Raw genomic sequence first — 14,884 nt, forward strand, 5'->3', positions numbered from 1 at the left:
TATGTGCTTCTAGTTCTGCCGTGTTTGAAAAGACACAACCTGAAAATCTACATCACTCCTCATGCAGGTCCAGATTTGTGTGGTTTGCTTTTTGCACATATGAGTAATGTCGTGTGGTTGAAAGGTTTCCGCTCACTTCAGGCACAAAGCTGAAAATGAGCCAGCGGAGAGACGTTTAACAGGGTTTCATGTTCCCCTCAGTTGTCCTGTCCAGTGATGAGGAGGAGGAAGAGGCCGACAACGCCAGCACAGGAAGCGTCAACAGACTGGACAGCGTTTCCCCTCGACCCGCCGACTCCGCTCACTCCTCTCCGGCGCCCTCCGGAGGCAGGGTGGAAGCGGCAGTGAAAAGCGTCGCAGAGGAGGAGGAGGTGAACCTGGACTTCTTTGAAGAAATGGTGAGCACGAAGATCACGATACCTCGGCGAGCGCGGATGAAAGATCAGGTGAGACGTGGTGGGATGTTTTTGGGGCTCGTCCGATTCCTCCTGTAGCTTCACCGCAGATAACTGATGCTTTTCCTTCTTTTCTTCCACAGTTTGGGAATCAACCTCCCGAGCAGTTCTCACCGAGGACGAAGAAACCCAAAATTGAGTCCAGCCTGTGCGACAGCATCATCCTGGAGTGTCGGAGTGTAAGAGTGGGATCTCTACGCAGGATGGTGACGAAGCCCGTCGTCGTGAGTCTCTCCAGTTTTTATAGAAATGTAGTTTTCAGTCTCGGGATCAGGATCAGCTGAATTGTGTCAGCACACCACCTTTGGTTTGATTGATGAAACCGTGCAGGATTTGAAGATTTTCAGAGTTAAGATTCACAGAGGGTGGGTCTCAGATTTGGTGCTTCTTAATCATTTTTCTCACGTTTTGAGCCCTCTGAGTGCAGAAGCTGGAATCATTACATTTTCAGGGCTGGAAAAAACACATTTAAGCTTTACAAACTGCATCCAAGTCAATTTTCACCCACTTAGAGTCACAGTCTAAACCTGCGTCACGTCTGTGATGTAGAGGAACACGAACGAGCTTCGGTAATTAAGATGCTTTGTGTGTTTTCTGATGATTCACTGGAGAAAACGTCAGAGTGCCTTTTCAAAGGTCATATCAACCAGAGTGCTTTCCATTTAAGGCCCATGTATTCACTTTCTTAATGACCAATCAATTCTCCAGAAAATAGCATCACCATTCCCGGAAGATCCCTCGGATCTGTGTGTAGAGAGCAGGAGGGCGTGAAGCGTCTGATGTCTTTGCATTTCCCTCACGATCAATAAGAAGTAGAACTCCGAGATGCAGTTTTACTATTTGATCTTTTCCAATTGGCTACAAACAGTTTAGTTGTTCCTATGAGCATTAATACCTGATCCTAAACCAGCTCTTTGCTCCTGCTGACATTCTCTAAGCCTGCACTTTAATGCTGGTTTTTATTTGTATTATTGAATGTCAGACCTTTGAAACAAAATGAAAATGAAACACTTTTCTTCTTACGCTGATTTAGTCAAATTTTTGAGATGTTGGGAAGTCTGTCAGCTTACAGCTTCAGTGATCACCGTCGGCCTCTGTTTTTATTACCACTATTCATCGGCAGCACGTTTTAAAGCTCAGTTTTTAAAACCTTATGATGTAACTACAGCCCAGCCTATGCAGCAGTATATGAATGACTAACGTCAGATTGTGGATGGATTATCTCAGTTGTTCTCCTGGCTGATGTTTGGTCCGTTTACAGCATCCTGCCATGTGATTGCATTTGTCCCTGACCACCGAGAACGCTCACGTTAACTTTTATCAAGTGGAAAAAAGTTAGCGTTCATCCTCCAGCTTAAATGTGTTTATATTATGTTAACCATAGCTGTGTAGCTAGCCACCACATAGCACAGCATTATATATGAGCTAGCCCAACTTCAGTAACCCTACAAACGTCACTGCTGTTTAGTTTTCTGTCTCCATTTATATTTGAAGTGATGGCAGAGCTGTACGTTTTAATTTTGTCAGAAATCTCTGAGTCAGAAACTCAGAACTTGTATCTAATATGTTTAGGTGGACACTAGAAAGCTAACTTCTAACTCCATTAAATTTCATAAATTCTGTTTTCATGGATGTCTGGATGTTAAACTTTATTGTTGCACCTGGTAGAGCAGCCACACTGATCACTTTATTACAGATGAAAGAAAGTAGACCGTCTGTAACTGTCAGTGATGCTGCAGTGTTTGTTTGACTTTGGGACCTGAAGCAGAATTTGGACCCAGAAACAGCTAGTGATGTCTTACTGACCAAAGAGCTTAAGCATGCACCTTTAGCATGTCACTCTTGTAGTGCAGTTTCACGTTATTTGTGAAAACAGCCACTTACCCATAACTGTGATTGGGATGCTGCAGTGCCACCTCTTTCATGTGAGCACACAGGGGAACCTCTGGGTTAGCTTAGGATAATTAAATCCTGATAAAGAGAAATTAATTCGATTGCAGTTTTTACACAGAACTTGAGTGTGTTTATACTTTCACTCCACTTCTGTGTTCTCTCAGGGACTTTAACTTGGATGATTTTCAGAGTATGAATTTTGTAGTGTAAGCTATTATACAAACCAAAAAAAAATCAGCGGTGGGGGATGAAGGGGTCTATTTTTCATTAAATGATCTTTTATGTTAGTATTCTAAGAAGAGTTTTAAACACTTACCAGCAGCAAGACATAAACTGCTGATATGTGAAAAATGACTGAATTTGTATTAGAAGAGTTATAAGGATCTACAGTAGACAAATCTGCTGGTAAATAAATAAATAAATAATAAATAAGATGACACATTTAGACTTCTGGCAGATTAATTAAACAGATTTAATTAGATGTACCGTAATTGTAGTTGCCATTTTTTGTGGTGTTACCTTATGTGTGACGCTAGGGGTCACTTTTTGTGTGTTAAGGTATGGCGTGTTTATGGAACTGCATTTAAGGTAGACACGGGTAATTGGTGTCAGGTGTTATTGGTCAGAAGAAACAAACAGTTTGTGACCGCTGCACTGTTGTGATTTTTATGATAAATGATGTTGGATAAAGAAAGTTTGAATAACTAAAACAACCGATGGAATGCAATAAAGATGTTAAACAGATGCGATAAGTACGACTGGAGTTATTGGACTGTGACAAGAAAATTCATAACGGTGGCATCGCGTCACCCCTGCCATCGAACACCTCAGTGGCTTCAAGCGTAGGCTTAGCCTCTACCGATGTACAATGTAAAAATAAAAATGTTTTAAAACCTGAGATTTAAGCCTCAAATTTAAAAACTGATCGAATCCTGAGTCCGGTGAGAATAAATTAGTCTGTCTTGTTCTTTTGTCTCCTCAGTTTTCCATCGAGCACATCCAGCTGGAGACCGAAGGTATGAAGCTGCACTAATGATGGCATTAAATAACTCGCAGAGAGGAGGAGGATGATGATGGACGCTGAACATTGCTTCAGAGTAGAGCTGGGCGATAGTACGATAACGATATGTATCGCGATATAACTTTTACTCGATAGAGAACTTAAGCTATCGCGATAGACCTCGCCGCTCTTGTCCTCCTAAAAAAAAAAAAAAAAAAAAAAGGTCAGCCAATCCAAATTAAGTAGCGCAGAGCCGAACCAATCACAGCCGCAGCGTCACGTCGCGTGACTTGTTACGTACAGCACAAGTGCCAAGCCGCACGTGTGTTTGTTTGGGAAGCAGCCAGCGGGTAATGGAGGAAATGAGTGTGCCGACTAGAAAAATCAACCGAGCGTGACCGAAGAGAAAACAGATGATGGTTCCAATGCCGGAGAGATTGTCGAACGGAAGAGCCATAGAAGTTCCGTAGTGTGAAGGTATTTCGGCTATTTCAAGTCTGACAAAAAACAGAGTAGCGTGCACTGTAAATTGTGCCGAAAGCAAGTCTGGAAATACAATAAACTGGTGCATGCGTCACACTGTGCGCCACGTTATTGTTTCGGTGAAATGAATTTCTACAATACTGTTACTGTTAATTGTACTCTCTGCAGTGTTTAAATGCTTACATATACACACAGTTACTGTCCCTCCACACTTACGACTCGGTTCTGCTTCTATGCCCCAGCTTTGTTTACTTTTTCCCACCGAGGCTTCTAGACTTCTGATTGGCCAACATTTCTGCACGGTTAGGAATCTAGCGCCACCTGCTGCTTTGGCATGTTCATAGCAGCGTTTCCCTTCATTTCTGCCTTTATGTGTGGACGGGATTATTTTTTAAAACAAAAACGGAAAATCTCCGTTTTCAAAAATACCCGTGTACGTGTGGACGTAGCCTCAGTCTCTGACTGGAAGCGCTAATTCGTCATTCGGCTTTTGTCAGACTAAAGTAACTGTTAAAACTGTTTGAAAAGCTCAGCTATACAACAAGGAGAGATTGAGAATTTCCTTTTAGTTTTCAGTTTATTTGATATTGACAAAAGTTAGTCAGTTTTGTCTGTTCTTCTGTAAAACAAACTAAGATTTATTTTTAGAATAAGTGGAATTGACAATTTAGTCTGTTTCGTTTGTTCTATTTTGAAACTTAAACGCTTTAGCGGCTGCCTTTTGTGTAGTTTGCAATATTTGCCTTTATTTATCTGAAAAAGTCTCATGTTCCTTAAGTACATCTACCCTGTTGAACTTATTATGGGAAATAAATATTTAAATAAGAACAAGCTGCTGATTATTTCACATTTTACTTGTGAGCAATGGCACAATTAAATCTTACAAATATAGTTATTTGGCTTATATCGTGATAGATATCGTTATCGCCTGAAATGAAAAAAAAACATATCGTGATATGAAAAAATCTCATATCGCCCAGCTCTACTTCAGAGAAATGCAGCTGTGCAGTTTCCTCTTTGTGCTCGTCAGCAGAGATCAGAGCTGTTACTAGGGGGAGAAAAAAACCCCTGAAACTGCAGCAGACTGCAGCACGCTGCCACTGATCAGATAAATGATTAAATAAATCACATGACATCAGGGTGGAGGAAGCCCGCAGGGTGTCAGGGGCAGGTGTTTGGTGTACATTTCCTAATAATTAATAACACTTAAATGAACCTGTGATCTCTCTTTTATAAACCGATGAAAACATGTGGAGGACAGAAACTCTGAGCTTCAGCAAACGTGAAAATAAAGTTGTTGTTTACGCAAACGCACCCTCATGTTTACGCAAACGCACCCTCCTGTTCGTTTTTTTGTTTGTTTTCCTGAAATGTGTCCATTTGTCCACCTTCAGGCTCAGAGCGCGGCACTGTAGAGAAGGTGTGCCTTCAGGCGTCGGAGCTGATCAGCTGCGAGTGGTGCAACGTGCGGAAACTTCCCGTCTTGTTCTTCCAGACGACCCCGCAGGAGTGCCAGCGCCTGCGCACTCAGCTCAACATGTCCAAGGAGAAGGGAGGCCAGTGGTACGACTGCACAGGAGACGGTGAGTACACAAATGTTTCCTTGGCGGCGTGGCATTGACGTGTCTTCACGCTGAGTCAAAGTAAACTCAAGTCAGACCGCTACCCCTTCTCGCCGCCAGAGTCGGACGAGAAGTACATCGTCCTCATCTTCGAGAACGGCTTGCCGATGAAGGAGCAGATGATCCTGGAGGACATCCTGGGCGAGATCGGCAGGACCAACAAACTCATCCCCTTCCCTGCCAAGCTGCCCTTCGAGGAGGCCAACATCCGACTCGTCAACTACAACAAGGCAACAAAGCAGAGGGAGGAGAAGGTGGGAAACCTGCAGATCTCAAAATAAAGTCAAAACTGGGCTTATGTAATGTTCGAGGTTAACGTTTATATGTACCAGTATTACATTTATGCAGTAAACTGGACACCCTCTGGGGTTGGGTATCGTTTAGGTTTTATCCGATACCAGTACCAAACCGGTACTTTTGAAACTGTGCTCGAACCAGTGCTTAAAGAATGGAGAACACAAACTTTGTCCTAAACCTCTCATGTTCAGCTGTTTCCCACTTTTTCTTTGGTCATTTTAGCCTTTTTGGCCAGGGTGAAGGGAGTATCTGCCATCAAACAAGAAGACAGCCGCATGTAACTACGACAGTGTTTGCTAGTTCACCTTACATGCATTAATGTAATAACGTGGTTAGCATACTCAACGTAAATTACACACGAACAACATTAAGCTACTCGCCCAGAGAAGAACGGCTGCTGCTGCCATCATCATCCGTCATCATTTCTGCTACACTGGCAGGGCTAGGGGCCAGGACTCTCCTCTTCGGGTTCTTGGGGGATGTTGCTAACTCCGGGTCCGATAACAGGCACCACACCCGCAGTAGATGTGCTCGGTGTGAGTTCTTGCAGCAAGCTACCAAATACGGCGCATTTCTCGGCTTTTAAAAAAAAAAAAAAAAACGCTTTGCATCACCAGCTGTTTCATCGGATTTGAGGTGTTACCTCCTTTGCACAGTATCAGCTTAAAGCACTTGTTGCAGGCTGCTGAGTTTGCATCTTTTGCTGTGGAGTACAGCCAGACTTTTGACCGCTTTGCTTTGGGCATTTTTAATCTGTAGCTCTGCTCTAAAAGAACGTACGTACCTGGGCCCGCCTACTATCCTCGGAAAGGTAAAATGATTGGCTAGAATTCAAATTGTATGACATCTCAGGGGGGAAAAAAAACACCGAAATAAAGCACCGAAATGTGCGCTGCTTTTCGGTCTGGTTACTACCGTTTATGACAGAACCGGTGCCATAATTGCACCAGATACCGGTACCCATCCCTAACGCCTGATGACTCATATCCACTATCCATCCCCAGGGCTGAAAAATAAATTGATTATGGCGTGTTTTTATATATAAAAACACGCCATAATCAATTTATCTATATGGTCATATTTATGTGGTATTGTGTTATACCACAGTGACTGCAGCTGGTCAAACAGTTTAAGATTAAAAGCCAGATTTCTTTTCCTTTTTTTTTTTTTTTTTTTTAAATATTGCGCTACCTTTTATTTCTTTTTTTCTTTCTTCTCTTCTTTGCTCTCTGCAGGTGACGCCGGTACACACCCCACCCAAACTCACCCCCGCCTCCTCCCCAGTAACCAAGGCTTCACAGGTCTCCCCCGTAGCATCCGTCAGCATGCCTGTGCGCACGCGAATGGCCACCCGACAGCAGACCAGCGCCTTCTTTGAAGATGATGAAGACGACATGACCGACCTGCAGCCCACCTTCTCCGGACCAATCATCAAGTGAGCACCTCTGCTGCCCCCTGCAGGGCTTGTTGACCTGTTCAATTCAAAACTAATCCTGCAGTTTAAATCACAGCGTCACGTTTACTTTTCAGTATCAGGAGTCATTTAACTGTTTGCCCTGTCGATGGCGCTGCTGTTACCCTCATCTCTGTGTTGCAGGTTAATGGTGTACCCTCCTCCTCCAGCCAAAGGTGGAATAACCGTCACTAATGAAGACCTGCACTGCCTTAATGATGGGGAATTCCTTAACGATGTTATCATAGACTTTTATTTAAAGTAAGTTTTCATGTCGTCTATACTCAAGATCATTCTGGGTTTTTTTTTTGTTTGTTTTGTTTTTTAAGGCTGAGATCATTTTCGGTGACATTTTCTTCCTGTCCTGTTTAGATATTTAGTTTTAGAGAAGTTAAAAAAAGAAGATGCACAAAAAATCCATGTGTTCAGCTCTTTCTTCTACAAACGGCTGAACCAGAGAGAGCGCAGGAACGCCCCGGACACAACAAACCTGCCGTGAGTGTCGCCTCTGCCTGCACCGGATGTTTTTAAAGATAATTGTCTGACGGTTTGACTCCTAAACCTGACTTCTTTTGGTTTCCCAGCATCCAGAAAAGGAAGCACAACAGGGTAAAGACGTGGACTCGACATGTTGATCTATTCCAGAAGGATTTTATTTTCGTTCCTATCAATGAGTCGTGAGTGTCTGGATCTGTACTCGGCTGTTTTTCATGGGAAGCTTTGGTCCTGTGAAGCCGCTGAAATGCTGAATGACGGAAGCTCTGTTTCTATTTCCTCAGAGCGCACTGGTACCTGGCCGTTATCTGCTTCCCGGGCCTTGACCGTCCGGTGCTTGAGCAGAACCCGCTGTACCACAGCCTGTTTCCCGCCACCCTCACCGCAGAGTCTGAGGAGAACATCCCGGACCACTGCCGGCCTCTGTCTCCCGACAGAGACGGGCTGGACAGCTCCTCGGAGCAGCTTTCACCCGGAGGAGCTCCGGAGGGGTCCTTGGACGATCTGACTGATGGCGAACTCGCTACTGAAAGCCCTGCATTCACGGAGGGTGGGCAGCAAGAGCCCTCTGCAATGTCAGGGAACGGCCAGGTCAACGGCGAGCAACAATACACGAGTGAGTCGAGCACCGGGGCTCTGACCAGTGGTTCAGTAAGGGCGTTTCAGAGAAACACGGGGTAGTTAAACTTACTTAATACACCAGAATGTGGTGAAGTTTGAAACGTTCATCTCTCGAGAGGCATTTAATGAAAACAAAGCTACATGTTGCACACAACGGCGTAGCAGGGAGTTTGCCTCACAGTGGCATCTTCATCACACCCTTCTCACCCTGCTGAGGGTTTGATGAAAGTTTGTATTCAAGTTTTCTTCTGTTTAATAATCTGTTGATTGGTTTCTGCGATTTCTAGGCGGATTGCACAGAATCAGTATGTGCTACGGTTCAGGAAAAATGGACGACGACCCCTACACCTTCTCCGATGACCAGAGCTCCTGTCAGGTGCTTCAGCCTTCATTGAGTGTTTCCTGTCGTGTGTGTGTGCGTGTGTGTGTGCGTGCGTGCGTGCGTGCGCGCGCGCGTGCGTGCGTGCACACACTCAATGAGTTCTGTGTCTGTGCAGGACGAGTGCAGCGAGGACGGGACTCTGGCTGAAGATGGTCTCGGCTCCGACGCCTCGAGCCTGACAACCAAACAGAGCCTTTGCAAACAGTGAGTGCACGCACTGCTGCTACTCCACCTGCAGAGGGCGCCGCTGCCCTGCTGAAGCAAAGAGCAGAGCGAGCCCTCGCTCACACAATCGTGTGTTCTCTCTTTCAGGCCTTGTATTCTCATCATGGACTCCCTGAGAGGCCCGGCTCGATCCACCGTGGTCAAAACTCTGAGAGAGTGAGTGTCCACATCTGCACTGACAAACATCTGGCTCATTCCTGGTATTCGTCACTGTTTAAGTCCATGTCATATGAAAATAGGCCAATGATCATTTCTATATAGCTTGTCTTACACGATTAGCCCCCTCTATCACAGGAAACAACTCTAGGTATCCAGTTATTTATTTTTACAGTCACTGATTTATTTATATATTATGTTATTTCTACTAATATATTCTTTTAGCACTGTAGCCTAAAATGCTCATTACTTTTGCATAGCATTAATAAATGCCTAACTTAACTGAATTAAATAAAATGGTATTATAAAGTCTTTATGGTTAATTAAAAGGAGTAAACTGACAAAAATGTAATTTTAAAATCTTGGACCTGCTCACCTGTAGCTGTGCTACTCTGCAACCAAAACAATGAGTGTGTCTTTACCGCAGCTTCAAGTTAATACAGAACACAACCAAAGAAACCCGATGCTGCAGTCAGCTAAGTTTGATGCCTAATCTTAGAGGAGACAAACATTATCAAAGAGATGGTGTCTGTCTCCTGAATCCAAACTAGAAGCTGGTTCCACAGAAGAGGGGCCTGAAAACTGAAGGCTCTCCCTCCCATTCTACTTTTAAATACTCTAGGAACAACAAGTAGGCCTGCAGAGCGAGAGCGAAGAGCTCTAATGAGGTGATATGGTACTATAAGGTGATTAAGATGGGGCCTGATGAAGACCTTGTACAGGGAGTGCAGAATTATTAGGCAAATGAGTATTTTGTCCACATCATCCTCTTCATGCATGTTGTCTTACTCCAAGCTGTATAGGCTCGAAAGCCTACTACCAATTAAGCATATTAGGTGATGTGCATCTCTGTAATGAGAAGGGGTGTGGTCTAATGACATCAACACCCTATATCAGGTGTGCATAATTATTAGGCAACGTCCTTTCCTTTGGCAAAATGGGTCAAAAGAAGGACTTGAGAGGCTTAGAAAAGTCAAAAATAGTGAGATATCTTGCAGAGGGATGCAGCAGTCTCAAAATTGCAAAGCTTCTGAAGCGTGATCATCGAACAATCAAGCGTTTCATTCAAAATAGTCAACAGGGTCGCAAGAAGTGTGTGGAAAAACCAAGGCGCAAAATAACTGCCCATGAACTGAGAAAAGTCAAGCGTGCAGCTGCCAAGATGCCACTTGCCACCAGTTTGGCCATATTTCAGAGCTGCAACATCACTGGAGTGCCCAAAAGCACGAGGTGTGCAATACTCAGAGACATGGCCAAGGTAAGAAAGGCTGAAAGACGACCACCACTGAACAAGACACACAAGCTGAAACGTCAAGACTGGGCCAAGAAATATCTCAAGACTGGTTTTTCTAAGGTTTTATGGACTGATGAAATGAGAGCGAGTCTTGATGGGCCAGATGGATGGGCCCGTGGCTGGATTGGTAAAGGGCAGAGAGCTCCAGTCCGACTCAGACGCCAGCAAGGTGGAGGTGGAGTACTGGTTTGGGCTGGTATCATCAAAGATGAGCTTGTGGGGCCTTTTCGGGTTGAGGTTGGAGTCAAGCTCAACTCCCAGTCCTACTGCCAGTTTCTGGAAGACACCTTCTTCAAGCAGTGGTACAGGAAGAAGTCTGCATCCTTCAAGAAAAACATGATTTTCATGCAGGACAATGCTCCATCACACGCGTCCAAGTACTCCACAGCGTGGCTGGCAAGAAAGGGTATAAAAGAAGAAAAACTAATGACATGGCCTCCTTGTTCATCTGATCTGAACCCCATTGAGAACCTGTGGTCCATCATCAAATGTGAGATTTACAAGGAGGGAAAACAGTACACCTCTCTGAACAGTGTCTGGGAGGCTGTGGTTGCTGCTGCACGCAATGTTGATGGTGAACAGATCAAAACACTGACAGAATCCATGGATGGCAGGCTTTTGAGTGTCCTTGCAAAGAAAGGTGGCTATATTGGTCGCTGATTTGTTTTTGTTTTGTTTTTGAATGTCAGAAATGTATATTTGTGAATGTGGAGATGTTATATTGGTTTCACTGGTAAAAATAAATAATTGAAATGGGTATATATTTGTTTTTTGTTAAGTTGCCTAATAATTATGCACAGTAATAGTCACCTGCACACACAGATATCCCCCTAAAATAGCTAAAACTAAAAACTACTTCCAAAAACATTCAGCTTTGATATTAATGAGTTTTTTGGGTTCATTGAAAACATGGTTGTTGTTCAATAATAAAATTATCCCTCAAAAATACAACTTGCCTAATAATTCTGCACTCCCTGTATGGTGTGGGAGAAATTTAAAAAAAAAAAAAAAAAAATCCACATACCAGCGAATACTTGGAGTCATGGCTGGAAAGTTCAGAAAGTTGTTTTTATTGTTTGTTGTAAAATTTACAGTTTTTATAGCAGAAGATTTCTTTTTAAAAAGCTGCTGCACAGTCATCAGTTATTTGATTACCTGTTGCTGTTTGCACAAAATCATCATTACTGTGTTAAACACATTTTAAACCTAATCAAGAATGTCAGCATAAATATTTATGAGAAACCCAAACTGTATGAAAATCACTTATTCGAGTTCTGCAGTCCTCTGCTTACACACACACACACACACACACACACACACACACACACAGCACCTGTGCTGACGCATCTTCCCAGCGACCAATCAGTTGCCTCCATTTATCAATCATAGAAGTAATCTGCTTGGAGTGCATAAAATGCTTTAACGTTGAGGCTACTCGGACCTGCTCTGTGGGTTTCGTGGCGTCTGACTGCGTCTGCGTTTGTTTTAGGTACCTGGAGGTAGAGTGGGAGGTGCGTAAAGGCACTCAAAGGAGTTTTGGGAAGGACGTCATGAAGGGTTCCAGCCCACGCGTCCCTCAGCAGGACAACTTCAGCGACTGTGGCGTTTACATCCTGCAGTATGTGGAGAGCTTCTTTGAGGTGAGAGCTTTATAGAGTTGGACATCGGTGCAGTTCTGGTCAGGAGTTGAAAATTCAGGCTGCCCTGTAAGTGACATTTGTCCTTCGTCCTTTCCGTACAGAATCCGATTCCCAGCTTCCACCTGCCAATGAACCTGTTGGAGTGGTTCCCTCAGCAGAGGATGAAAACGAAGCGCGAGGAGATCAAGGAGCTTATCCGAAAGATTCAAGCTCAGCAGGAACTGGACAAGAAGGAGTCTGACCAGGTCGAGACTCCGCCGGGCTCCCCAGAGGAGCCGGAGATCGAAGAGACATCTGGGTTGAACGGCAGACTGCCAAACGTACCCATTAGACCCTGAATCCACCTCACCCCCCTCCTGTTTGGCGTGGGAGGGGGGCATGGACCTGATTGTACGCTGCTGGTTTCACTTTGACGTGTCTGAAACGTTCCTCACCTCCCTCCGTTAACCACAGATCACACCTGAACTTTGTACTGAATAAATGATGAAGTGTAAATACGCCGGAGTTTCTCCCGCTGCCTTTGTAATTTACTGTTATACGAGTCATTCATGGAGTGCCCCGTTAAGTTATGTTTCATAGATGTTCTTCTCTCTGCAGGAGGATCCCTGCAGAAGATACTGTCTCGCTCTCGCATTGGTTATTTTCTAAGCTTTCAGGTTTGTGTAGACAAACAGAAGGAGAAGAATAAAAGAACAGAAAATTGCTGTCTAAGTTATAAGGATCCACCCGTCTGAGGAGAGAAACAGTTTTTGGAGAGTTGATTTCCAGCTCGTGAATCACACGGTCGTAGTTCAGTGCTTGTTGTGTCTCTTCCATGTGGAGTGGATAAATTTTCAGCATTAAAAGAAAACTTTTGATGCAAGAGCACTTCCTCTGCCTTAGCTTCTCATTTGTTTCCTCAGCCACAACATCGACACCCACCGTCACAGCGCGGACCGCCGGTCAGCTGATCCGGGCTCCAGCTTCAGGTGGAGGTTTGGTTTGAGCGTGATGTGGGAGGGGTGTAAATGTAGCAGGAAAATATCCTCCCAGCTACGTGCTGTTGATATACAGTGGCTTGAAAAGGTATTCGGCCCCCTTGAACTTTTCCACCTTTTGTCACATTACAGCCACAAACATGAATCAATTTTATTGGAATTCCACGTGAAAGACCAACACAAAGTGGTGCACACGTGAGAAGTGGAACGAAAATCATACATGATTCCAAACATTTTTTACAAATAAATAACTGCAAAGTGGGGTGTGTGTAATTATTCAGCCCCCTCACATGTCCTTTGTCCTTTCCGTACACATTCAGATGTGCAGAGCTGGTAGAGACATACCCTAAAAGACTGGCAGCTGTAATTGCAGCAAAAGGTGGTTCTACGAAGTATTGACTCAGGGGGCTGAATAATTTCACACACCCCACTTCTCAGTTATTTATTTGTTAAAAACGAAGTGGAACGAAAATCATGTCTGATTGTACACCACTTTGTGTTGGTCTTTCATGTGGAATTCCAATAAAATTGATTCATGTTTGTGGCTGACAAAATGTGGAAAAGTTCAAGGGAGCCGAATACTTTTGCAAGCCACTGTAAGTGAAATGAAGCAGGTATGTCAAACATCAACTCTGCTGAATTTTGTTTTCACCAATGTTTGGAGTTTTCTGTGACCTCATCCATCTACCTGAATGTCTTCCTTGACTTGCAAGGAGTGCCTGGAGTTGGCCACCCCTGCTCTAGACGCTGCTGAACTAGCCCAGGGGTGGGCAACTCCAGGCCTCGAGGGCCAGTGTCCCTGCAGGTTTTAGATGTGTCCTTGAACCAACACAGCTGATTTAAATGGCTAAATTAGCTCCTCAACATGTCCTGAAGTTCTCCAGAGGCCTGGTAACGAACTAATCATGTGATTCAGGTGTGTTGACCCAAGGTGAGATCTAAAACCCGCAGGACACCGGCCCTCGAGCCCTGGAATTGCCCACCCCTGAACTAGCAGATTAAGGAGCTGCTTCACTCCTGGCTGTTTCATCTGGGCCGCCTAGATGCCGAGAGGACTTTGAACGTCTCTGTGTGAACCTGCGTTAATTAGTTCCCTTCATATCAGACCAATCTGTGAACCTGAGAAGCAACCCCACACATAATGCTATCACCCCCATGCTTCACAGTAAGTCTGGTGTTAACAGTGCCTGGTCTTTCCTCAGCAATAATTTAGTTCACTCCCTAAAAATCCAAGTTTTGAATTCATCTTCAGGATTTTACGCTCAAGTCTGGAAGGTGGACGTCTCCATGTCAGGCCTCTGATGCTCAGAGGCTGTTGGGCTATGACAAAGGCTCTTGGCTGATAATCTCGGAGTATAACGTCTTTTCCCACCAGAGTTGCTCACTGCAGCTGCATCAGCTAGTGTTAAATCCCTTGAACCAAATTAATCGCTGTAGTAATTATCTAGTGGAAGGTTCTTTCTAATTTGCTCTGTTCAGTCCTGCTGGTGACTTTATTTTATATATGTGGTTTTTTTTAGCAGGCAGCGTTCTTAAGAGATGTGAGATGTCCACTTTCGACCAATCGTGGAACAGTAAAGATATTACGTCTGAACCAGTCAACTCCAGATTTTCTCTTCTTAATTGGATCGAGCCCCACGTCACATAAAAACACATCCATGCAGACAGGCAAACCGAACCGGTCCCGTCACCATCCTAGGAAAGTCCAGAAAGGTGACTAACCAGCTGTTTGATTCTTTTAGTTTGATATGCCAGTGAGCAGAAACATCTGGACCTGCTGTGTGTCCTCACTCAGGTGTGGCTCCTCGCAGTGATCAACATGAAGCAAGTTCAGTTTGTTGAAGGTCGCCTGCTGCATCAGGTGGTTTGTTTGAAGCGCTGCTCTCAGCTT

The 14,884-nt window shown here is 44.3% G+C and overlaps 1 protein-coding gene across 3 annotated transcripts in view; it reads left to right on the top strand.

The window, feature by feature from the left end:
* senp6a (SUMO specific peptidase 6a) overlaps positions 1–12,878 on the top strand; it is a 29,783-nt gene extending 16,905 nt beyond the window's left edge. For all 3 annotated transcript variants that reach the window (XM_085246668.1, XM_085246669.1, XM_085246670.1), the window contains 15 exons: positions 202–446; positions 539–679; positions 3,331–3,364; positions 5,226–5,414; positions 5,514–5,707; positions 6,986–7,185; positions 7,348–7,464; positions 7,576–7,698; positions 7,788–7,880; positions 7,983–8,314; positions 8,607–8,695; positions 8,817–8,905; positions 9,014–9,082; positions 11,866–12,016; positions 12,118–12,878. In XM_085246668.1, the coding sequence (XP_085102794.1) occupies positions 202–446; positions 539–679; positions 3,331–3,364; positions 5,226–5,414; positions 5,514–5,707; positions 6,986–7,185; positions 7,348–7,464; positions 7,576–7,698; positions 7,788–7,880; positions 7,983–8,314; positions 8,607–8,695; positions 8,817–8,905; positions 9,014–9,082; positions 11,866–12,016; positions 12,118–12,354 (2,303 nt within the window). In that variant the 3' untranslated portion in view covers positions 12,355–12,878. The remainder of the gene's footprint in view (positions 1–201; positions 447–538; positions 680–3,330; positions 3,365–5,225; positions 5,415–5,513; positions 5,708–6,985; positions 7,186–7,347; positions 7,465–7,575; positions 7,699–7,787; positions 7,881–7,982; positions 8,315–8,606; positions 8,696–8,816; positions 8,906–9,013; positions 9,083–11,865; positions 12,017–12,117) is intronic.
* Positions 12,879–14,884: the final 2,006 nt, after the last annotated feature.

The sequence above is a fragment of the Mchenga conophoros genome, linkage group LG15 (assembly GCF_057382185.1).
Source record: "Mchenga conophoros isolate Kocher_MC1m ecotype Shallow Benthic linkage group LG15, M_conophoros_male_GT1.1, whole genome shotgun sequence".
In the NCBI taxonomy this organism is placed as follows: domain Eukaryota; kingdom Metazoa; phylum Chordata; class Actinopteri; order Cichliformes; family Cichlidae; genus Mchenga; species Mchenga conophoros.